Consider the following 26,604-nt stretch of genomic DNA (forward strand, 5'->3'; position numbering starts at 1 on the left):
GTCTTCTCCCCAACATTTTCTCCTCTTTTCTGAAAACCTCTACAAATCTTCACCTTCACCTCCACAAGATAGTGATCAGACATCCCTCCAGCTGCCCCTCTCAACACAGTAACATCCAAAAGTCTCTCTTTTACATGCCTGTCAATTAACACATAAAAAAGTAATGCCCTTTGACCATTTCTCCTACTCACATATGCATATTTATGTACATCTCTCTTTCTAAACCAGGTATTCCCAATCACCAGTCTTTTTTCAGCACACAAGTTAAGGGATGAAATTAAACACAGGGATAAGAACTATTTACATTAAAAGAAACAGATAATACAAAAGGGAATGATTATTTACAGGGCACAAAATATTACTTTAAACATAGTCCAAGTAAGTTTTCAAACCAAGAAATCCCTACGTCCACACAAACACAGTTATAAGAATGATAATGATTGTACACTTTACGCATGGGCAAAACATAGGCATCCTAAGTTAACAATTGAATAAATGCAGTACTATACAATACAGTAGCTACAAATCATGGGCAAGAGAAAATTACACTACTTATCTCGGTGCTGTCAGCTGATGGAATCAACAGCACAGCCCCTTTTGTAGTATTTATTGGAGGGGGTATTCAAACAGGGTCAGTTCTGATTATTGACAAAAAGAAATATGCAAATGATATTCTTATGTCACCCGGGGAGGCCCACATCTCAACTTTGACCTTCTAGCAATTGAGAAAAAGAAACGTGAGTAATGCTGACACCATAGTCGAGACTGACATCACGCGGGCAGGCCCACATCTCGGCTGTAATTCGCTAGAGGTCCCCTACTAGCCATCACTCCACTCAACACTGACATAAATGACATGCTGACATCACAGTCGTAATATGATTGACGATTGGTCACTTACCATCTGTCACACCTCTGATGTCTAATTGCACACACACACACACACACACACACACATACACACATGTTCTAACTCTTACAGCTAAGCCATGGACATGTACTTGTCACACATCACTAAGTCTATACAATGTAATACAACCCAGCACACACAGGACAACATGATTTTGTAACACGCCTCCCCTTAAAGGAGAAGATTCCTTGAAGAGGAATTTTCTTATTCTAAAAGTGGGATAAACAATCTGTTAATACATTATTTTTGCCGGCAAAATGATGACCCTTCGAATTAGATTCTTGAAGGAACAAAGCTCATCTAGTTAAACTTTGATTTTTATCTCGAAACTTATTGACATATTTTAGGGAGTGGTACTCGGTATGAAATAGCTTGAAGGGCACAAATAAACATGAAGGTGCTGTAATGCAAGTATCAAAGATACAAGTTCCTTTTCAGTTATGGAATAGTTCTTCAGGGCATGAATAAATTTCTTACTGAAATAGCTTACTGGATGGTCAATCTTTTCTTCGTCCTCCTGCAAGAGGACAGCACCAGCCCCTATGTTACTGGCATCTACAGCTAATTTAGATGATTTATTAAAATCAGGAGCCTGCAAAATCAGACTATTACAAAGTATATCTTTTAACTGATGGAACACTATCTCACACTGCTCATTCCAAACATATTTTACATCTTTCTTCAATAAATCTGAGGGGAGCGGCGATAGTGGCAAAGTTAACAATGAACATCTTGTAGTATCCAGCCATACCCATAAAACATCTGAGGTTTTTTATATTGAGGGGCACCTATCTGAGCTGAAGCCTGGACCTTTACTTTTGGTGGAGCAAGCTCACCTTGGCCAGTCACATAGCCCAAATACTGCACCTTATCTTTTACAAATTCACATTTGTCCCAGTTGAGAACAAGGTTAGCTTTACTCAGGACTGTCAAAAGGTTGTCAAGTCTTTGGAATTGTTTGTCCCAACTCTGACTCTGCACCACAATATCATCCAAATAAACTACACAACCAGGCAAATCTCTTATGAGAATGTCCATGAGTTGCTGAAATGTGGCAGGGGTATTTTTCATGCCAAAAGGCATCACTTTACACGTATGTCTGCCCCAGCACTAAAAAAGCACTGATGTCTTGTGCTCTCTGAGTCAGTTTAATTTACCAGTATCCTTTCTTGAGGTTGAGTTTTGTCAGATATCAAGCATTGCCAACTTGATCTATGCAGTCTTCCACAAGTGGCTTGGGGTAACTGTCAGTCCTTGTTATCTCATTGACTCATCAGTAGCTGGTACAGAACCAATAGGTCCCATCAGGCTTGGGTACAAGGGTCACTGGTGAGCGCCACTCCTACTGACACTGCTCAGTCAGATCGTGCTTCAGCATGTAGTTTGGCTCCCCCTGTGCATGTCTCTGTCAGGTCCCCAGGTCTCTAGGGCACCCGGAGCTGGATCATCCTCCTTGTCACACATATCTCCTGCAGGAAGTTCCAAGCAGACTGGCACACACTGCTTAATGGGGGGAATCATGATTAAGATATGGTTTAAGCATGTTGGCATGGCATAATCTCTGCCTTCTTCTCCTATCAGAAATCGAGACAAGGTAATTTAAGTCTCTTACCCTCCTGATTATGGTGTATGAACCCTAAGAACAGGCTGCCAGTGGTATTTCTGGTTGGGGTAATAGAAGCAGCACCTTGTCACCCATCTCAAAACTCCTCAGTTAAGACCGTTTGTCATACCAGCTCATTCTCCCAGGCTGCTTCCCAACATTTCTGTAGTCTCTGCTTTAACTCACTGATGGAATCTAGCAGTTCAACACTCTCACTCTTGTTCAGCCATACATCTTTCAATGATTCAAGAGGCCCTCGGACCTCATGGGCAATTATCAGTTCAAATAGGGAGAAAGCATGACTCATTTGGCACTTCTCTGGTGGCAAACAAAAGGATGGGCAGTCCCTTATCCCAGTCTCTAGTGTTGTTGGTAACATTCCTATGTACCCCGACTCTGAAGGTGGTAAGTGGTGGAAGTAATCTTAATACCCAGCCCTTTCAGAGATTGTTAAAAAGTTCTGGACATAGAATTGGACCTCTGATCAGATTGCACCTCTCTGGGTAGCTAAACAATTCCTGGACAACACCATTTGCATTCATGATTCTTAAAGGTATCACTTCAGGATATTTCATGGCCATGGATGGGGTTGTTAGGGAGGTGAATGCAAGAGTTTTGGAAAGAGGGGCAAGTACGAAGTCTGTTGGGGATGAGAGAGCTTGGGAAGTGAGTCAGTTGTTGTTCGCTGATGATACAGCGCTGGTGGCTGATTCATGTGAGAAACTGCAGAAGCTGGTGACTGAGTTTGGTAAAGTGTGTGAAAAAAGAAAGTTAAGAGTAAATGTGAATAAGAGCAAGGTTATTAGGTACAGTAGGGTTGAGGGTCAAGTCAATTGGGAGGTGAGTTTGAATGGAGAAAAACTGGAGGAAGTGAAGTGTTTTAGATATCTGGGAGTGGATCTGGCAGCGGATGGAACCATGGAAGCGGAAGTGGATCATAGGGTGGGGGAGGGGGCGAAAATTCTGGGAGCCTTGAAGAATGTGTGGAAGTCGAGAACATTATCTCGGAAAGCAAAAATGGGTATGTTTGAAGGAATAGTGGTTCCAACAATGTTGTATGGTTGCGAGGCGTGGGCTATGGATAGAGTTGTGCACAGGAGGATGGAAGTGCTGGAAATGAGATGTTTGAGGACAATGTGTGGTGTGAGGTGGTTTGATCGAGTAAGTAACGTAAGGGTAAGAGAGATGTGTGGAAATAAAAAGAGCGTGGTTGAGAGAGCAGAAGAGGGTGTTTTGAAATGGTTTGGGCACATGGAGAGAATGAGTGAGGAAAGATTGACCAAGAGGATATATGTGTCGGAGGTGGAGGGAACGAGGAGAAGAGGGAGACCAAATTGGAGGTGGAAAGATGGAGTGAAAAAGATTTTGTGTGATCGGGGCCTGAACATGCAGGAGGGTGAAAGGAGGGCAAGGAATAGAGTGAATTGGAGCGATGTGGTATACCGGGGTTGACATGCTGTCAGTGGATTGAATCAAGGCATGTGAAGCGTCTGGGGTAAACCATGGAAAGCTGTGTAGGTATGTATATTTGTGTGTGTGGACGTATGTATATACATGTGTATGGGGGTGGGTTGGGCCATTTCTTGCGTCTGTTTCCTTGCGCTACCTTGCAAACGCGGGAGACAGTGGCAAAAAAAAAAAAAAAAAAAAAAATCAGTAATACTCAAAATGTAACATTTGCCAGATGAGTTTTTTTTTGGAAAGGGGCCCAAATGTCAACTATAACACAAGTCAAAATGGATCTTCAGTTGTAGGAATATGAACTAAGGGAGCAGCCTTAAGCCTTTGATTAGGCTTCTCCATCACTTGATATGTATGACATGTCTCTACATATTGAGCGTCATCGCGGCAGGTACCAGGCCAATATATATTCCACCATGCTCTGTCCAGGGTCTTACTCACCCCTAAGTGATCTGTGAAGCTCAAGTCATGTGCAAGCTTCAAAATCTCTCTTCTGTAGGGACATGGCATCACAACCTGGTGGACTGCCTGCCACTCTTCATCTTTCCCATTACATGACACCGCACACCATTTCCTTATTAGCAACCCATCCCAAAGGTAATAACCATCAGCAAATTCTTCAGCTGACTCAAACATTTTCTTAAATTCTGGCTCATCCCTCTGCAATCTCTTCGAATTCTGCCGAGACAAATCATCAGCTTCACCCACTGACCCTTGTTCGGGTTCCAAACCAGCAAAAAAGGTATCATACACCTCCACTTTACCGGTTTCATCCTCTGTCTCCTCATGTACACTATCTGCCTTTCTAGTTGTCATGGACCTGGTAACTGCACACACTGGGAATAACTCTGGTATCTCTTCTTCAAGTTGCTTTGTTTGCTTGGACTCCAATGGTCTCACAGATGACACCAGCACCGGACTCATTTTTCCTCCCTCTAGGTCATTGCTTAACACAAAGTCCACTCACAAGACAGGCAACTTATCTACAATCCCCACAAGAGCAGGTCCCTGAAGAGATCTGTTTCCACACACACATTAGCCAGTGGAGCTGCTTTAAAACCCCGTAGCCCATCATCTAACAAGACTCGCTTTTCAGACTCTCCCACAGGCACCAAACCCTCATGTTAGAGACTGCAGCGCACCAGAATCACGCAGTACTATCACCTCCTTTCTCCACAACTTGACACATAACCCTTAGATAGATCCTCAATGACAGAATTATTACCACTCTTACAGCTCCCACTCTCACGCTGAGAGGGTTAGCCACAGTTATATCACTAGGTGGGTCCAAGGTTGATACAATATTCACAGGCTTACCTCATGTACAATCCCTGGATTCTTTCAGCCTAGTCCAGCACTCCTTCACTTGATGTCCAACTTTACCACAATGATAACATGATCTAACCGTCTCGTGGTTGTTACTCGTACTTTTAAAGGCCTTCAGTAAGAGGGTGGATTCAGGTGCAGTTACACTATTTTAGATTTTCCCTTGCCATCAAAGTTTTTTGGAGGTCTCTCCTTACCAAGTTTGTGAGTCAGTGTGTACTGGTCTGCTAGTAAACAAACCTTGTCAACAAGCTTCACTTCTCTTTCAACCAAACTATTCATCACTTTAAGGGGCACACTGTGCTTACATTCCTCAAGTAACATGAATTCATTTAGTTCCTCAAACTCACAGACTTGTTCAGTGTAACCACTGCATTAATGAATTGCACTTTTCATGAAAATATTCTACATAGATCTGGTAAGGGTTCTTACACTTATTCCTGAACTTGCATCAGTAAGCTTCTGAAGTTAATTGCCCTTTTTTCATGCCAACCCCTGTCTTTTTGTATTAAATTAGGGTAAATATGAGTGCTGTCTGTTGCAAATATGATGTCAAAGGGACACCTCAGCATTGAAATGTTCTAAGTGATGGAGCATCATGAGCTTGGGAAGAGGAGTTTGTGCCTCATGCAGGCCCCATTTTTGACTTGAGGTAATTTAGGTGACTCCAGGTTTTTTTTGTGTTGAAGGTTCCAGTTACAGACAAAAGTCCATATCAAATATGGGCCTTAATTAAGATACTGAGAGTATTATAAAACAAAAAAAAGAAAAGTCAAGGGAAAGTAATTACAGATTTTTGAGAAAGTGAAGACGTCTTTTGAAGTGTGCCTGGTTATAGTTATTGAGAAAGACATGAGAGGGAAGAGAGTTCCAAAACTTTAATGTTTAAAGAAAGAAGCAAGGTATCAAAACAGCTCACCCTTAAGTTGCTGATGGCCAAACAATAATCATGTGATGCAGCAGCTTGCTGAGTATTGCATGGTCTAGACAGTGGTGGGGGCTCACAAGCAGCCAGCTCTCAAGAGCAAAAACCTAAGTGATACCTAAAGAAGAGGGGAAAGTGAACCATCATTGATGTGTAGGGCAAGGGGGTCAAGTTTGGAAGTTATCCTGGGACAGTTTATAAGTTGGACCACTTTCAACAATGTCAAGTAAGGATACAGAGCTAGAACCACCCCAAATGTGAGCAGTACTCCATACAAGGGTGAATCAGTCTCATGTATGAATGGAACAACTATTTAGAAGAAAGGAGTTTTGACATCTAAACAGGACACCCAGTTGCTTAGAAGAAGACTTGTCTTTCCCTTAATGTGGGGTTTTCAAGAAAGAGTGGATGTTACTGTATTACCAAGTATGTTCATCTATTCAAGTGGTGGAATTACAGAACTGTAAGGGGAGGGACGAGAGTTGTGAGTATTTAGTAGAGAGATGGGTAGAAATTGAGTCTTGGAGGCATTAAACTTAGCAAGATTTTGTGGATCCCACTGAGATGTCCTATCCAAGTCAGAGTTTATTGAGGAAGCTGTGTCAAGATGAGATGCAGATCGGGTGAGAGAGGAAGGAGCAGAATTGAAGGATGTGTTGAGTCATCAGCATATGAGTACATTAGATTATTTGTGGAGGAGAGGAAATCATTGAAAAAAAAGGAGAAAAAGTGTAGGGGACAGGACAGACCCTTGATGAACATTGCTGGTGATGGAGAAAAGGGGGAGGGCTGATCCATCCACAACCACAGAGATAGATCAGCCAGAGAGTAAGCTAGACATGAAGGAGCAAAGTGAGGGAGGGAAGCCAAAATAGGGGAGCTTAAAGATGAGACCCCGATACCATGCCCTGTCAAAAGCCTTAGATACGACTCCCAGAAATCTTTCAGGGATGATGACCAGGCATTAGTAAGACAGGAAAGAATATCACCAGTGGATTTCACCTTACCGAAGCCACACTGGTGATCAGAGAGAGGTCTGTGATTTCCGAGGAGTTTAAGGATATGGGAGTTAAGGAGGGGTTCAAAGCCTTTGGAAATGGTGATATCAAAGCATAATAATAGTTAGAAGGGTCAGAATTGTCACTCTTCATAGGGATGGGATGTATCAAAGCATGCTTCCAAGGAGAAGGAAAAGTTTTGGTTTTTAAACAGAAAAGGAACAGACGAGCTGGCACAGGTGTAAGTTCAAAGGCACAGTCTTTCAGTACACAGGGATGGATACTATCAGGACCATAAGTCTTGTTTCTGTCAACAGGAGAGACAGCTATTGTACCGTCAGAATGGAAAAGTGAGGGAAAGGTAGAGTGACAGATGTTGTAAGAGATGCCCTTAGCTAAAGAACAGAGAGAACTATCAGGGGATGATGAGGAGAGGTTATTGCACTTCACCTCAAGGATAATGTGCTTGCAGCAAGTACAGGCAGTAATAGAAGCTGAATGGGAGTCTGAGGAAGGAGAGTTTTCCAAGCCCGATATGCCTGATCCCTTGTCTGAATGGCCTCAAAACAGGAACAGTTGAACCATGAATTGGACAAAGAAGTAATCTTGAAGGAAGAGGGGATAAATGCTTCCATTACCGCAAGAATAATGTCTGCTATGCATTTGGCAGTGACAGAAGTATCACCACATAAGAGGCAGTAATTTATCCAAGAAAAGTCAGCAAATGAGGCCCTGGAAATATTTCCATCTGACTCAGTGTAGCCTTTGCCACTCTTTGAACACCTCCAGCCTTGAGGTGGCAATTATCCTTGAAAGAAAGTGAGTTTCCTTTACACTTATATATTTTTTACTTGTGTTCCTTAGGAAGAATTTGGGATGTAAAAAGATTTGGCATCTGACGGGCCACCATTAGAATGGGTTTTATTGTATCCCTCTTTCTTTCTTTTTTTCCCACTCATTCTGCTCTTGTGCATGTTTCATTTCACATCTCTAGTTTTGCCAGGTTTGTTGTCATTTCCATCTGCTCTCAGAAGAGTGAATTTGATTGATGAAGTTTCAGGGATGATATACTGTTTGTGGGCTGAATGAAAACATATGAAACTGTAAATCATAGAATACCCTGTGGGGCTTGGTTGGCTTGGTAGGCTTTGTTGTAAGTGCATTACACATGACATGACATCTAAAGTGAACATAAAAGCTGGAGTGGATACATGGAATTAGGGCCATTATTTGTCTGTTCTTGATGTTACTTCACTAAGGTTGAAGAAGTAGTTGTGTAATGTGATTTTTTTTTGATTTATTTAAATGCAGTTCTAGTCTTTTTTTTTTTTTTTTTGTACTTTGTCGCTGTCTCCCGCGTTTGCAAGGTAGCGCAAGGAAACAGACGAAAAAAATGGCCCAACCCCCCCCCCCCATACACACGTATATACATACGTCCACACACGCAAATATACATACCTACAGAGCTTTCCATGGTTTACCCCAGACGCTTCACATGCCTTGATTCAATCCACTGACAGCACGTCAACCCCGGTATACCACATCGCTCCAATTCACTCTATTCCTTGCCCTCCTTTCACCCTCCTGCATGTTCAGGCCCCGATCACACAAAATCTTTTTCACTCCATCTTTCCACCTCCAATTTGGTCTCCCTCTTCTCCTTGCCCCCTCCACCTCCGACACATATATCCTCTTGGTCAATCTTTCCTCACTCATCCTCTCCATGTGCCCAAACCACTTCAAAATACCCTCTTCTGCTCTCTCAACCATGCTCTTTTTATTTCCACACATCTCTCTTACCCTTACGTTACTCACTCGATCAAACCACCTCACACCACACATTGTCCTCAAACATCTCATTTCCAGCACATCCATCCTCCTGTGCACAACTCTATCCATAGCCCACGCCTCGCAACCATACAACATTGTTGGAACCACTATTCCTTCAAACATACCCATTTTTGCTTTCCGAGATAATATTCTCGACTTCCACACATTCTTCAAGGCCCCCAGAATTTTCGCCCCCTCCCCCACCCTATGATCCACTTCCGCTTCCATGGTTCCATCCGCTGCCAGATCCACTCCCAGATATCTAAAACACTTCACTTCCTCCAGTTTTTCTCCGTTCAAACTCACCTCCCAATTGACTTGACCCTCAACCCTACTGTACCTAATAACCTTGCTCTTATTCACATTTACTCTTAACTTTCTTCTTCCACACACTTTACCAAACTCAGTCACCAGCTTCTGCAGTTTCTTACATAAATCAGCCACCAGCGCTGTATCATCAGCGAACAACAACTGACTCACTTCCCAAGCTCTCTCATCCCCAACAGACTTCATACTTGCCCCTCTTTCCAAAACTCTTGCATTCACCTCCCTAACAACCCCATCCATAAACAAATTAAACAACCATGGAGACATTACACACCCCTGCCGCAAACCTACATTCACTGAGAACCAACCACTTTCCTCTCTTCCTACACGTACACATGCCTTACATCCTCGATAAAAACTTTTCACTGCTTCTAACAACTTTCCTCCCACCCCATATATTCTTAATACCTTCCACAGAGCATCTCTATCAACTCTATCATATGCCTTCTCCAGATCCATAAATGCTACATACAAATCCATTTGCTTTTCTAAGTATTTCTCACATACATTCTTCAAAGCAAACACCTGATCCACACATCCTCTACCATTTCTGAAACCACACTGCTCTTCCCCAATCTGATGCTCTGTACATGCCTTCACCCTCTCAATCAATACCCTCCCATATAATTTACCAGGAATACTCAACAAACTTATACCTCTGTAATTTGAGCACTCACTCTTATCCCCTTTGCCTTTGTACAATGGCACTATGCACGCATTCCGCCAATCCTCAGGCACCTCACCATGAGTCATACATACATTAAATAACCTTACCAACCAGTCAACAATACAGTCACCCCCTTTTTTAATAAATTCCACTGCAATACCATCCAAACCTGCTGCCTTGCCGGCTTTCATCTTCCGCAAAGCTTTCACTACCTCTCTCTGTTTACCAAATCATTTTCCCTAACCCTTCTCACTTTGCACACCACCTCGACCAAAACACCCTATATCTGCCACTCTATCATCAAACACATTCAACAAACCTTCAAAATACTCACTCCATCTCCAGTTCTAGTCTTAACAAATAAATATATTTATCTTTCCTAACAATTCTTCTGAGGTGTTCTGATTATATGTTAGATATGGTGTCGACGCCAGACTCCTTTACAATCAGGTTCTTTTTTTTTTTCATCTGTGATTACCGTTTCTTGCAATAGCAAGGTTGCACCAGGAACAGATGAAGAAAGGCTGCATCCACTCACATACAGTCTCTTATCTTTCATGTGTAATGCACCAGAACCACAACTCCGTATCAACAGTTAGGCCCCACAGAACTTTCCATTGTTTATCCCTGGACACTTCACATTTTCTAGTCATTGACAGCACATCGACCCCAGTATACTACATTGTTCCAGTTCACTCTACCTCATGCATGCCTTTCACCCCCTCTGCATGTTCAGGCCCTGATCACTCAAAAGTCTTTTTTACTCCATTTTTCCATCTCCAGTTTGGTCTTCCCATTCTTGTTCCTTCCATTTCTGATTCATACATCCTCTTTGTCATCCTTTCCTCACTCATTCTCTTCGTAGAGTAGATTAGAGTAATTTCAGGATCATCTTCCACTGTGTCTCATCATTTGCTTGGGTTATACTTCATCAGCTTTGTACCAAACTAATTATGAAACTTACTTAAGTTCCTTTATAAGTTGATACAATCCTGGTCGTTGGAAAACATATTCAGTTATAAATCCAGTCGTTACATAGGTCAAGAATAGAAACATCTCCAAGATTGAGATCTGCATCATGCCACTGATAACCTCAACCCACTTTTAAAAAAGTTCCTCTGATGTTTTACAACTCCAACCCACTGTAAAAAGGTTCCTCTGATGTTTTCTGTTCTCCACCACTAAGAAAATTTTTGATACACTGAAGGAGTCTGCTTCTTGTGTCAGCTACTTTCACAAACTCCCATTCATATCTTTCCTTCTAAAGCAGAGCTCTGAGGACTCAGTGATAGAAGTTGGAAAGATTTTTTTTAGATTTGACCTGATCTCTCTGAACCTATATTGGCCCTCAGTTTGGTAGTTTCTCTATTTGCCTCTGATTATCTTTTTATATTTTACAGACTGCACTTCTAGGATACTGTTCTGTAGCTCAGTACAATTTCCCAGTCTCTTTTCTTAAGAAGTTTTAAGATTTCCTCTCTCACTCCCTGTGCACATTATATTCTTCCAACAAGCTTTTAAAAGTATTATTGGTGGCCTTACAATCGTTTCTTGACATTCACTGAGCGTATATGGAGAGAACTCATCAGGTCCATGCATCTTGTATGTATTAAGACCTTTCAGTGGCATACTCATGTCTTTTCTAGCAAGTTTCATGCTTTTCAATTGCCCATCCTCATCCTGTCGCATTAGTGTTGGTTAGGGTTATAGTGTGCCACGCAGTGAATAAACTTGAACATGTACATGCAGCTTGTCACTTGATTTTTATTAACAACAACAACTCTTCCTTCTGAATCCCTCAGCCTGAGTTGTTATGCATATTCCTGTGAATTCATATTATTTATGCTTTTGAACATGAGATTATTATTCCTTTTGAATACTTGAGAATTGTTCTGTTAGTGGAAATGTTAGGTCGGAATATCTTCATTTTATTTTGATAATCACTCTTTTGACAGGTTACAGAAAAGTCGCTAGGACTGCCTGAGTCCCTTCATAATACACCAGCCAAATTTACGCGGTCTGACTTTCAGAGTTATGTATTTCCTGCACTGGCAACTCTAACATCATATCATATGCACATGGATCCAATTCTCCAACAAAAGGTAGAGTATGTCATCTTGATGTTATGATTTTTATTTTAGAATATATTCTTTCAATTCACCCGTAATTACAAATAAATGATATGTATGAGTAATTTTTTCTGTCTTGAAAACCTACGAATCATATCCCTTGACAGGAGGAAACAAGAAATCTTAGTCCTTGCATATCTTGTTACAAGTGCTTCTTGTTACAGGAAATTTACATCATTAAATAAAAGAATGTTACGTGTCATGGTCTACCAGCTAAATCAGGTATGCTCAGTTTTGGCTTATTTGTAGTTTAAACTACACTTAGATGCCATATTTGTTTCTCTCATAATTCTTTTTGTTATGTTAATGATTGTATTCCCAATGATACAGCCCCACCAAAGGTGTAACCTCAGGCAGGTGGAGTCCAGTAACACCTAAGTTAAAGAAGTGAATTCTAGACTGATGTGGTGCAGATGAAAATGGATGACAAGAAATGGGTGATTATTAGTGCTTATGCGCCTGGTTGTGAGAAGAAAGATCATGAGAGACCAATGTTTTGGGAGCAGCTGATGTGAGTGAAATCAGTTTTGTTGCAAGATACTGTGCATTAATGGAGGATGATTTGAATGCAGAGATGAGTAATGTGGTAGTTTAGGGGGATTGGGGTATTCATTATTATGAATGGAAATGATAAACAGCCTATGGAGTTATTATTATTATTTCATTATTATGCTTAATTGCTGTTTCCTGCATCAGCGAGGTATTGCAAGGAAACAGACGAAGTGAGACCCAACCACTCATATACACACATATATATACATAAACGCCCATACACGCACATATACATACACATATCAACGTTGGTAAGGATATTCAATGTATGTATGGATCATGGTGAAGTGCTTGAGGATTGGCAGAATGCATGCATAGTGCCATTGTACAAAGGCAAAGGGGATATAGGTGAGTGTTCAAATTACAGAGGCATAAGTTTATTGAGGTAAATGCAAGAGTTTTGGAAAGAGGGGCAAGTATGAAGTCTGTGGGGGATGAGAGAGCTTTGGAAGTCAGTTGTTTTTCGCTGATGATACAGCACTGGTGGCTGATTCATGTGAGAAACTGCAGAAGCTGGTGACTGAGTTTGGTAAGGTGTGTGAAAGAAGAAAGTAAAGAGTAAATGTGAATAAGAGCAAGGTTATTAGGTACAGTAGGGTTGAGGGTCAAGTCAATTGGGAGGTAGTTTGAATGGAGAAAAACTGTAGGAAGTAAAGTGTTTTAGGTATCTGGGAGTGGATCTGGCAGCAGATGGAACCATGGAAGTGGAAGTGAATCATAGGGTGGGGAAGGGGGCGAAAAACCTGGGAGCCTTGAAAAATGTGTGGAAGTAGAGAACATTATCTCCGAAAGCAAAAATGGGTGTGTTTGAAGGAATAGTGGTTCCAACAATATTATATGGTTGCGAGGTGTGGGCTATGGATAGAGTTGTGCGCAGGAGGGTGGATGTGCTGGAAATGAGATGTTTGAGGACAATATGTGGTGTGAGGTGGTTTGATCGAGTAAGTAATGTAAGGGTGAGAGAGATGTGTGGAAATAAAAAGAGCGTGGTTGAGAGAGCAGAAGAGGGTGTTTTGAAATGGTTTGGGCACATGGAGAGAATGAGTGAGGAAAGATTGACCAAGAGGATGTATGTGTCAGAGGTGGAGGGAACGAGAAGTGGGAGACCAAATTGGAGGTGGAAAGATGGAGTGAAAAAGATTTTGAGTGATCGGGGCCTGAACATGCAGGCGGGCAAGGAATAGAGTGAATTGGATCGATGTGGTATACCGGGGTCGACGTGCTGTCAATAGATTGAATCAGGGCATGTGAAGCGTCTGGGGTAAACCATGGAAAGTTCTGTGGGGCCTGGATGTGGAAAGGGAGCTGTGGTTTCGGGCATTATTGCATGACAGCTAGAGACTGAGTATGAACGAATGGGGCCTTTGTTGTCTTTTCCTAGTGCTACCTCGCACACATGAGGGGGAGGGGGATGTTATTCCATGTGTGGCCAGGTGGCGATGGGAATGAATAAAGGCAGACAGTGTGAATTGTGTGCATGTGTATATATGTATGTGTCTGTATGTGTATATATATGTGTACATTGAGTTGTATGGGTATGTATATTTGCGTGTGTGGACGTGTATGTATATACATGTGTATGGGGGTGGGTTGGGCCATTTCTTTCGTCTGTTTCCTTGAGCTACCTCGCAAACGCGGGAGACAGCGGCAAAGCAAAATAGATAGATAAAGTTTATTGAGTATTCCTGGGAAATTATATGGAAGGGTATTGATTGAGAGGGTAAAGGCATCTACAGAGCATCAGATTTGGGAAGAGCAGCGTGGTTTCAGAAGTGGTAGAGGATGGGTGGATCAGGTGTTTGCTCTGAAGAATGTATGTGAGAAATACTTAGAAAAACAGATGGATTTGTATGTAGCATTTATGGATCTGGAAAAGGCATATGATAGGGTTGATAAAGATGTTTTGTGGAAGGTTTTAAGAGTATATGGCATGGCAGGTAAGTTGCTGGAAGCAGTGAAAAGTTTTTACCAAGGATGTAAGGCATGTGTACAGTTAGAGAGAGAGGAAAGTGATTGGTTTGCAGTGAATGTCGGTTTGCGGCAGGGGTGCGAGATGTCTCCATGGCTGTTTAATTTGTTTGTGGAAGGGGTGGTTAGGGAGATGAATGCAAGAGTTTTGGAGAGAGTGGCCAATATGCAGTCTGTTGTGGATGAGAGGGCTTGGGAAGTGAGTCAGTTGTTGTTCGCTGATGATACAGTGCTGGTGGCTGATTTGGGTGAGAAACTGCAGAAGCTGGTGGCTGAGTTTGGTAAAGTGTGTGAAAGAAGAAAGCTGAGAGTAAATGTGAATAAGAGCAAAGTTATTAGGTTCAGTAGGGTTGAGGGACAAGTTAATTGGGAGGTAAGTTTGAATGGAGAAAAATTGGAGAAAGCGAAGTGTTTTAGATATCTGGGAGTGGACTTTGCAGCGGATGGAACCTTGGAAGTGGAAGTGAGTCACAGGGTGGGGTAGGGACAAGGGTTCTGGGAGCATTGAAGAATGCGTGGAAGGCGAGAATGTTATTTCGGAGAGCAAAAATGGTTATGTTTGAAGGAATAGCGGTTCCATCAATGTTGTATGGTTGTGAGGCATGGGCTATAGATAGGGTTGTGCGGAGGAGGGTGGATGTGTTGGAAATGAAATGCTTAAGGGCATATATGGTGTGAGATGGTTTGATCGAGTAAGTAATGAAAGGGTAAGAGAGATGTGTGGTAATATAGCGAGTGTGGTTGAGAGAGCAGAATAGGGGGTGTTGGAATGGTTTGGACACATGGAGAGAATGAGTGAGGAAAGATTGACAAAGAGGATTTATGTGTCAAAGGTGGAGGGAACAGGGAGGGGTTTGAGACCAAATTGGAGGTGGAAAGATGGAGTGAAAAAAATTTTGAGTGATTGGGGCCTGAACATACAGGAGGGTGAAAGGTGTGCAAGGAATAGAGTAAATTGAAAAGATACGGTATACAGGGGTCGACGTGCTGTTAATGGATTGAACCTGGGCATGTGAAGCGTCTGAGGTAAACCATGGAAAGGTCTGTGGGGTCTGGATGTGGAAAGGGAGCTGTGGTTTCGGTGCATTACACATGACAGCTAGGGACTGAGCGTGAACGAATGGGGCCTTTTTTGTCTTTTCCTAGTGCTACCTCACTGGTGTTTGGGGGGGGGGTGCTATTTCATGTGTGGCGGGGTGGCGATGAGAATGGATGAAGGCAGCAAGTATGAATATGTACATGTGTATATACATATATGTCTGTGTATGTATATGTATGTATACATTGAAATGTATATGTATGTATATATGTGTACATGGGCATTTATGTGTATACATGTGTATGTGGGTCGGTTTGACCATTCCTCGTCTGTTTCCTTGCGCTATCTCGCTGACGCAGGAGACGGCAATTCGTCTGTTTCCGTGTGCTATCTCGCTGACGCGGGAGACGGCAATTCATCTGTTTCCTTGCGCTATCTTGCTGACGCGGGAAACGGCAATTAAGTATAATAAATGAATATCACTATATGGTAAACAGAGAAGAGGTAGTGAAAGCTTTGCGGAAGATGAAAGCCGGCAAGGCAGCAGGTTTGGATGGTATTGCAGTGGAATTTATTAAAAAAGGGGGTGACTGTATTGTTGACTGGTTGGTAAGGTTATTTAATGTATGTATGACTCATGGTGAGGTGCCTGAGGATTGGCAGAATGCGTGCATAGTGCCATTGTACAAAGGCAAAGGGGATAAGAGTGAGTGCTCAAATTACAGAGGTATAAGTTTGTTGAGTATTCCTCGTAAATTATATGGGAGGGTATTGATTGAGAGGGTGAAGGCATGTACAGAGCATCAGATTGGGGAAGAGCAGTGTGGTTTCAGAAGTGGTAGAGGATGTGTGGATCAGGTGTTTGCTTTGAAGAATGTATGTGAGAAATACTTAGAAAAGCAAATGGATTTGTATGTAGCATTTATGGATCTGGAGAAGGCATATGATAGAGTTGATAGAGATGCTCTGTGGAAGGTATTAAGAATATATGGTGTGGGAGGCAAGTTGTTAGAAGCAGTGAAAAGTTTTTATCGAGGATGTAAGGCATGTGTACGTGTAGGAAGAGAGGAAAGTGATTGGTTCTCAGTGAATGTAGGTTTGCGGCAGGGGTGTGTGATGTCTCCATGGTTGTTTAATTTGTTTATGGATGGGGTTGTTAGGGAGGTAAATGCAAGAGTTTTGGAAAGAGGGGCAAGTATGAAGTCTGTCGGGGATGAGAGAGCTTGGGAAGTGAGTCAGTTGTTGTTCACTGATGACACAGCGCTGGTGGCTGATTCATGTGTGAAACTGCAGAAGCTGGTGACTGAGTTTGGTAAAGTGTGTGGAAGAAGAAAGTTAAGAGTAAATGTGAATAAGAGCAAGGTTATTAGGTACAGTAGGGTTGAGGGTCAAGTCAATTGGGAGGTGAGTTTGAATGGAGAAAAACTGGAGGAAGTGAAGTGTTTTAGATATCTGGGAGTGGATCTGGCAGTGGATGGAACCATGGAAGCGGAAGTGGATCATAGGGTGGGGGAGGGGGCGAAAATTCTGGGGGCCTTGAAGAATGTGTGGAAGTCGAGAACATTATCTCGGAAAGCAAAAATGGGTATGTTTGAAGGAATAGTGGTTCCAACAATGTTGTATGGTTGCGAGGCGTGGGCTATGGATAGAGTTGTGCGCAGGAGGATGGATGTGCTGGAAATGAGATGTTTGAGGACAATGTGTGGTGTGAGGTGGTTTGATCGAGTGAGTAACGTAAGGGTAAGAGAGATGTGTGGAAATAAAATGAGCGTGGTTGAGAGAGCAGAAGAGGGTGTTTTGAAGTGGTTTGGGCACATGGAGAGGATGAGTGAGGAAAGATTGACCAAGAGGATATATGTGTCGGAGGTGGAGGGAACAAGGAGAAGAGGGAGACCAAATTGGAGGTGGAAAGATGGAGTGAAAAAGATTTTGTGTGATCGGGGCCTGAACATGCAGGAGGGTGAAAGGAGGGCAAGGAATAGAGTGAATTGGAGCGATGTGGTATACCGGGGCTGACGTGCTGTCAGTGGATTGAATCAAGGCATGTGAAGCGTCTGGGGTAAACCATGGAAAGGTGTGTAGGTATGTATATTTGCGTGTGTGGACGTATGTATATACATGTGTATGGGGGGGGGGGTTGGGCCATTTCTTTCGTCTGTTTCCTTGCGCTACCTCGCAAACGCGGGAGACAGCAACAAAGTATAAAAAAAAAAAAAAAATGTATACAATTACATACCCAGACATATACGTATATACACGTGTATATATTTATACTTGCTGCCTTCATCCATTTCTCTCGTCATCCAGCCACACAGGAAATAGTATCACACACACACACACCCTTCAGTGAGGTAGCACCAGAAAAAGACAAAAAGGCCACAGTCAATCACCCAGCTGTTATGTATGATGCACAGAAACCACAGCTTCCTTTCCACATCCAGGCACCACAGACCTTTCCATGGTTTACCCCAGACGCTTCATGTGCCCTGGTTCAATCCATTGACAGCACTTCAACACCTGTATACCACATCGTTCCAATTCACATTATTCCTTGCATGCCTTTCACCCTCCAGTATGTTCAGGCCACTATCACTCAAAATCTTTCTCACTCCATCCTTCCACCTCCAGTTTGGTCTCCCACTTCTTGTTCCCTCCACCTCTGACACATATATCCTCTTTGTCAATCTTTCCTCATTTATTCATTACGTATATACACATGTATATATTTATACTTGCTGCCTTCATCCATTTCTCTCGTCATCCGGCCACACAGGAATCTTTCTCACTCCATCCTTCCACCTCCAGTTTGGTCTCCCACTTCTTGTTCCCTCCACCTCTGACACATATATCCTCTTTGTCAGTCTTTCCTCATTCATTTTCCTCATTCATTCATTACGTATATACACGTGTATATATTTATACTTGCTGCCTTCATCCATTTCTCTCGTCATCCAGCCACACAGGAAATAGTATCACACACACACACACCCTTCAGTGAGGTAGCACCAGAAAAAGACAAAAAGGCCACAGTCAATCACCCAGCTGTTATGTATGATGCACAGAAACCACAGCTTCCTTTCCACATCCAGGCACCACAGACCTTTCCATAGTTTACCCCAGACGCTTCATGTGCCCTGGTTCAATCCATTGACAGCGCTTCAACACCTGTATACCACATCGTTCCAATTCACATTATTCCTTGCATGCCTTTCACCCTCCAGTATGTTCAGGCCACGATCACTCAAAATCTTTCTCACTCCATCCTTCCACCTCCAGTTTGGTCTCCCACTTCTTGTTCCCTCCACCTCTGACACATATATCCTCTTTGTCAATCTTTCCTCATTCATTTTCTCATTGTGTTCAAACCATTTCCACATTCTATTCCTTGCACGTCCTTCACCCTCCTGTATATTCAGGCCCCGATCACTCAAAATCTTTTTCACTCCATCCTTTCACCTCCAATTTGGTCTCCCATTTTTCCTTGTTCCCTCCACCTCGGACACATATATCCTATGGAGTTGTGTGCACAAAAAGTATTGGTGATTGAAACACTTGGGTTAAGAAGAGGGTCATAAACAAGTATGCATATTTGAGAAGAAAAGATGGTTCGTGGATATTGATGAATCACATATTAATTGGTAGGAGTGTAAAAGGGAAACTTTTGGATGTAAATGTGCCAGAAATGTCAGCTGGTGGAATTTCTGATCACAATCTTGTGAATGCAAGAATGAAGATTTATAGAGGTTTTTAGGAAAAGAGGAAATAATATGGATGAGGAGAGAGTGGTGAGAATAAGTGAGCTTGGAAAAGAGATTTATGTGAAGAAGAACTTGGAGAGATTGAATATAGAATGGCAAAAGGTGAAAGTAAATGAAGTGGAGTGGATGAGGAATGGGAAGCATTTAGAGAAGCAGTGCTGGCATGTGGGAGAGATGCTTGTTGCATGCAAAAGATGAATGATGGGGAGATTAGAATGGGTAGTGAGTGGCAGAATGAGGAAGCAAAGTTGCTGATAAAAGAGAAGAGAGAGGCATTTGGGTGATACTTACAGGAAAGGAGCACAAACAATTAGGGGGTGTATAAGAGAGTAAGGTATAAGGAGTAAGGTGCGGGAGTTCAAAAAAGGGCAAGTGATACTTGGGGTGATTACTGGTTGAGTGTCCCTTATCAGAAATGTCTGGGATTGGAAATATTTTGGATTTTGACTTTTTTGGATTTTGGAATATTTGCGCATACATAATCAGATATCTTGGGGATGGGACCCCAGGCTAAACATGAAATCCACTTATGTTTCATATACATCTGATACACATAGCCTGAATGTAATTTATACAAGATTTTTGATAATTCACACATGAAACAAAGCCTGTGTAACACTGAACCATCAGAAATCTGAGGTGTCACAACCTCAGCCTACAATGTGGGCAATCTGTGGTTGTTTGGCATCACCTTCATTCCTGACTGAATTGATATGCTACTGATAAGCAATCATTTTATTACTTATTCATACATCAGTACTTAATGGTAAAAAAAGATGTGAAATACCATCAATAATTTTCCACTTGTCAGATTTCGGATTTTCGGATTAGGGATGCTCAACCTGTATCAGTAAACTGTAGGTAGAATAAGATGCTTTAGAAAAAGTTTAATAATGTACAAAAAACAAGAAAATTGATAGGAACATTGGTGAAGGGAGCAAAAGGTAAAGTGATAAGAGATAGTGAGGAAGAGAGGAGGAAACCAAGGAAGTATTTTGAAGGTCACTTGAATGTGTTTGAGATAGAGTGGCAGATGTAGGATGTTTAGTTCAGGGTGGTATGAGAAGTGAGAGAGCCATGGAGAATGGTATGAAGAGAGAAGAGATAGTGAAATCCTTATAGAAGATGAAATATGGCAAGGTAGCTTGAGTGGATGGGCTTACAATTAAATTAAGAACCTTCTTACAAACACCGTGTATTAAGAAAGGGGATGCTTTTGTTTTTGATTGGTTAATTAGGATTTTCGGTGTATGTATGAATCATGGTAAGGTGCCTGAGGATTGGCAGAATACAGGTATAGAGCCATTGTATAAAGGCAAGGGGAGTAAAGGTGAGTGTTCAAATTGTAGTTTCTTGAGTGTACCTGGTAAGTTGTATTAGAGTATAGGCATGTACAGAGCATCAGATTGGGGAGGAGCTGTGTTTTCAGAAGTGGTAGAGAATGTATGGGTTTGCTTGATAGAATGTTTGTGAGAAATACTTAGAAAAATATAGGGAAAGCATTTTCTAGGTTTATAGAAATGCCTTTTGGAAGGTCTAAAGGATATAAAGTACAAGAGGAAAGCTGTTATGAGCAGTGAGAAGTTTTTTTCGAGAATGTGTACGGTTAGGATGAGAGAAGAGTGAATGGTTCATGATAAAGCTTGGTTTTTGGTTGGTGTGTGTGATTTTACCATGGATGTTTAATTTGTTTATGGATAGGGTGGTGAGGGAGTTAACTGCGAGAATCTTGAGGAGAGGGGCAAGTATGCTGTCTGTAAGGGAAGGCTTGAGCCGTAAGTCAGTTGTTGTTTGTTTATGATACAGCATTGGTGGCAGATTCAAGTGAGAAAATGTAGAAGCTGGTGACTGAGTTTGGAAGAGTTTGTGAAAGGTGTAAGTTCTGAGTAACTGTAAATAAAAGCAACAATATTTGGTTTATCAGGATTGAGGGACAGGTTAGTTGGAGTGTGACTTTAAATGGAGAAAAATTGAGGGAAGTGAAGTGTTTTAGATGCCTGAGAGTGAATGTTGCAGCAAGTGGAATCATGGAAGCAGAAGTGAGGTGCGGGTGGATGAGGGGCAAAAGTTCTAGGAGCATTGAGGAATGTGTGAAATGAAAGATTTTTCTCTGGGAGGGCAAAAATGGCTATGTTTGAAGGTATAGTAATCCCATCAACATTATATAGATGTGAGGCATGGGCTGGAGATATGGGTGTGTAGATGAGGGTAGATGTGTTGGAAATTGAATGTTAGAGGACAGTATTTAGTGTGAGGAGGTTTGGTTGAGTAAGTCATGAAAGGGTAAGAAAGAGGTATGGTAATGAATAGATTGTGGTTGAGAGAGCTAAAGAAGGTTACATAGATACACAGACCCAAGGGCCAATTGAGTTGGTTAGGTTCTGATGCTAAAAAGAAAAGAGAAAAGAAAAAATCCCCTTGTAAGCAGTAGAAGAAAAGGATAGCAAAGCAAAGGCTCTTTCCCCACCCTCCACTCCCTCTGGCACATGCTGGCATGAAAACAGATTGAAGAAATACCTTACAGGATTAATAAGCCTGAAGGAAATTTTTGTAGAAAAGTCATAAGGTAGAATGAACAAGAATATGTCATGCATCCCATCACCAACATCTTGCATCCCTTCACTTTTTCATATAAGGATAAACTTGAGCTCCAGTCTCTTGACTTACAATACCTATATTATTCATGATGTTGAAGAAGGAGACAGTAATTCTCAATTACTCCCTCAAAGCAGATGACGTAGGTTAATAAATTTAGTATGATACAACAACATGGCCAGGGAAAGATCAGTGGTTAAGAAGGTAGCATGATACACATTGCATTAAGATGACCGATTAAATGAATTATTAAGTACCACAGAGTGACAAATGGTGAACAGGATTGATTTTGAAGATATTAAGAGTGTTGCTCTAAACAGCATTTTCTGGGAGCTTATTCCATGCATCAGTAATGTTGTTGGTTAAAAAATATTTCATACAGTCCAGATTAAATCGTTGACCTCAAAGTTTTAATCCATCTTCTCTTGTTGGTAATGCTGGCACTACTGTAAAGAAATGTTCAATGTCAATGTTGTTGAATCTTTTAAGTATGTTGAAACATTCTCTTAATTGCCATGGAGATGCTTCTTGTTCTGAGAGAACAAATATTATTCTTGCAGTCTTTCCTCATATGGTTTGTTGCACAAGGAGAGAATTAATTTAGTCGCTCTTTGCTGCACTGCTTCCAATTTAAGTGTTCTTACTTAAGTGGGGGGACCAAAACTGCGCTGCATATTCAAGGTGTAATCTAATTAGACTTAGGTATAGTGGCAATGTTGTATCCTTGCTTTTGTATGTAAAGTCTGTTTATAAGTCCTGACATCCTATTTGCTTTCTTGGTAGTTTCATTGCAATGCTGGGACAATTTGAAGTTATCAGAGACAGGACCCCTAGATCTCTCACAGTAGGGGTTATCCTTTATCTTGTGGCCTATCAGTTCATGATAAAAAATTTTGTTTAGGTTTCTTGCTTGTAACATCTGACATTTATTGACATTAAAAGGCATTTGTCATTTACTAGACCATTCAGTGATTTCAATTTGTTCCTCTTGTCATCTTAACCTATCTTCTTCAGTTAATAAGGTACTGCCAATTTTTGTGTCATCTGCAGATTTAAATACGGTTATTTAGCTTTACATTAACACCTTTATTATAAATGATGAAAAGTATAGGCCTAAGTACAGATCCCTGGGGACTCCGCTAGTAATGGGTGACCACACTGATGATTCCCCTTTCATTCCTACTCTCTACTTCTTATCATGTAACCAGGTTCCTGTCCAATTTCTTGTGCAACCGGTAATCCCCAAGACCCAGTCTTTGTGCATCATTTTAATGTGAGGGACTTTATCGAATGCTTTTTGGAAGTCCAAAATATTATATCTATTGCTTTTGTCTTGTCATAGGTATTGAATAATGTATGATAAAATTCAATAAGGTGTGTAAAACATGATCTGTATCTTCAAAAACCGTGCTGTGTATTATTGATAAGGCTGTGTTGTTCCGGATAGGCTACAATTTTATCTCTAATGATCAACTCTAGAAGGTTACAAATGATTTATAGTAGGCTGATAAGACAGTAATTATCAGACAATTTATGGCTTCTCTTTTTGTATATAGGAGTGACGTCTGCCAGTCTCCAGTCCTGTGGGACAATCCCTTCCTGGAGCGATTTATTGAAAATCAGGGTTAACAGTCTGGCAGTTTTGTGGTTGACGTTTTTAATCACTCATAGATAGAAACAATAAGGACCTAGGCTTTTATTAGTCTTCAACTTATCAATTTGCATTAATACTTCTCTAACTGTGATGGTGAATTCATGTATCATGTGAGTGCTATTTGTCACTGTCTTTAAATTTGTGTCATTGCTTTCTAGCATAAAGACAGAACTGAAAAACGGTTCAGAGTTGTTGCTATAAGTGTGCTAAAATAATTTAGACACTTCTCTCTTACCCTTTCATTATCTACTTCATCAAATCATGTCTCTCCACATATTGTTCTCAAATATTTCATTTCCAACATATCCACCCTCCTCTGCACAGCCTCATATCTATGTAATATTGATGGGACTACTATACTCATTAGCATACCCATGTTTGCCTTCCCAGATAACGATCTCTCTTTCCACACATTCTTTAGTGCCTCCAGAACCTTTTCCCTCCTCGCCCACCATATGACTCACTTCCTCTTCCATGGTTCCATTCTCTATCATGTCCACTCTTAGGTATCTAAAACACTTCACTTCCTCATATTTTTCTTTTTTCAAACTCACACCCCAACTAACCTGTCCTTCAACCCCTGTTAAACCTATTAACCTTTCTTTTATTCACATGCACTCTCAACTTCCTCCTTTCACACATTCTTTAAAACTCAGTCACCAACTAATGCAGTTTCTCTCAAATTTTCTGACAGTGCTGAATCATCAGCAAACATCAGTTGGCTCACTTCCTAGGCTCTTTAATCCTGTCTACAGACTACATACTCATTTCCTTCCCTAAACAAACAACCATGGTGGCATCTCACACCCCTACTGCAGACCAGCCTTTACTTGGAACCATTCACTCTCCACTTTTCCTACTCATACACAAGCCTTACACCCTTGATGAAAATTCTTCCCTGCTTCCATTAGTTTTCCTGTCAATCTAAGTATTTATTTGGCTATCTATCTATCTATCTGTATCTTTGATGCCTGTCCCCTCCTGGAATTCCCTTAAGGGGGTAGCCTTAGCAGTAGAGTCCCATAGCCAGTGAACTCCAGTGCCGCTTCTTAGCTTTAAGTGCCTTACCCTAAACAGGCCGCTGGCAAATTGCAACTCTACTGCTGTTTGGAGAGGCTCCTGCTTAATGTTCCTACTGACTTCTTCTGCCTGATGCCCCTGCGTAATGTTCCTACTTAGTAATTCTACCTAATGTTTCTACCTAATGCTTCTACCTAAATGTTCCTACCTACTGCCTCTATCTTTATATTTTTTTTGTATTAGCTAAGATGGCATGAGCAACTAAGACCCTAATCAAGGCCTTCGCATTAATGCCATATATATGTATATATGAATTGAGGAGAAAGAATACTTCCTAGTTGCCCCCTGCGTGTCATAGAAGGCAACTAAAGGGGGTGGGCTTGTGGGAGCTGGAGACCCTTCCCATCTTGTATTTCAATTTCCAAATGAGGAAACAGAAGTAGTCAAGCAGGGAGTGCTTATCTTCCTTGAAGGCTCAGATTGGGGTGTCTGAATGTATGTGGATGTAACCTAGATGAGAAGAAAAGAGAGATAAATAGTATGTCTGAGGGAAGAAAACTAGATATTCTAGCTTTGAGTGAAATGAAGCTCAAGGGTAAAGGAAAAGAATGGTTTGGAAAAGTCTTGGGAGTAAAGTTAGGGTAGTTGTGAGGACAAGAGCTAAGGAAGGAGTAGCACTACTAAAGCAGGAGTTGTGAGAGTGTGTGATAGAGTGTAAGGAAGTAAATTCTAGATTGATGTGGGTAAAACTGAAAGTGGGTGGAAAGAGATGGATGATTATTAGTGCCTATGCACCTGGTCATAAGAAGGAAGATCTTCAAGAGGCAAGTGTTTTGGGAGCAGCTGAGTGAGTGTCAGCAGTTTTGGTGCTTGAGACTGGGTATTACTGAAGGATGATTTAAATGTGGTGAGTAATGTGGCACTTGAAGGTATAATTGGTGTACATGTGGTATTCAGTGTGGTGAATGGGAATTGGTGAAAGCTTGTGGTTTGTGTGTTGAAAAAAGACTGGTGATTAGGAATACCTAGTTTGAAAAGAGAGATATACACAAGTATAAGTATGTGAGTAGAAGAGATGGTCAAAGGGCATTATTAGATTATATGTTGATTGATAGGCATGTAAAAGAGAGACTTTTGGATGTTAATGTGCTGAGAGGGGCAGCTGGTAGGATGTCTGAACACTATCTTATGGGGTCAAAGGTGAAAATTTGTAGAGGTTTCCAAGAAAAGAAAAGATAATGTTGGGAGAAGAGAGTGGTGAGAAAAAGTGAGCTTGGAAAGTAGACTTGTGTGAGGAAGTACCAGGAGAGATTGAATGTAGTTTGGCAAAAGGTAAGAGCAAATGACGTGAGGGGAGTGGTTGAGGATTGGGATATATTTAGGGATGCACTGATAGCATGTGCAAAAGATGCATGTGGCATGAGGAAGGTGAGAGATGGGCAGATTACATGGGGTAGTGAGTGGTAGAATGAAGAAGTAAAGTTGTTAAAGTGAAAAGAGAGGTGTTTGGATGATACTTGCAAAGAAGGAGTACAAACTGGCCAGGAGATGTGTAATATAAAGCTGCAGGAGGTCAAGAGGAAGGTACAAGAATTGAAAAACTGGGTAAATGAGAGTTGGGGTGAGAGAGTATCATTAAACTTTAGGAAGAATAAAAACATGTTTTGGAAGGAGGTAAATAATGTATGTAAGATGAGCGCAGATGGGAACATCGGTGAAGGGGGCAAGGGGGAAGTGATAACAGGTATTGAGGAAGTGAAGAGGAGATGAAGTGAGTATAGAGAAGGTTTATTGAATGTTTTTGATGATAGAGTGGCAGATGTTAGGTGTTTTCTTGAGGTT

The 26,604-nt window shown here is 41.4% G+C and overlaps 1 protein-coding gene across 1 annotated transcript in view; it reads left to right on the top strand.

Annotated features, from left to right (window-relative positions):
- The window catches only part of LOC139753738 (tuberin-like), a 466,749-nt gene that overhangs the window by 340,650 nt on the left and 99,495 nt on the right, over positions 1-26,604 (top strand). The window contains exon 14 of the mRNA XM_071670535.1: positions 12,003-12,149. Coding sequence (XP_071526636.1) covers positions 12,003-12,149 — 147 coding nt within the window. The remainder of the gene's footprint in view (positions 1-12,002; positions 12,150-26,604) is intronic.

The sequence above is a fragment of the Panulirus ornatus genome, chromosome 15, assembly GCF_036320965.1.
Source record: "Panulirus ornatus isolate Po-2019 chromosome 15, ASM3632096v1, whole genome shotgun sequence".
Classification (NCBI taxonomy): Eukaryota; Metazoa; Arthropoda; class Malacostraca; order Decapoda; family Palinuridae; genus Panulirus; species Panulirus ornatus.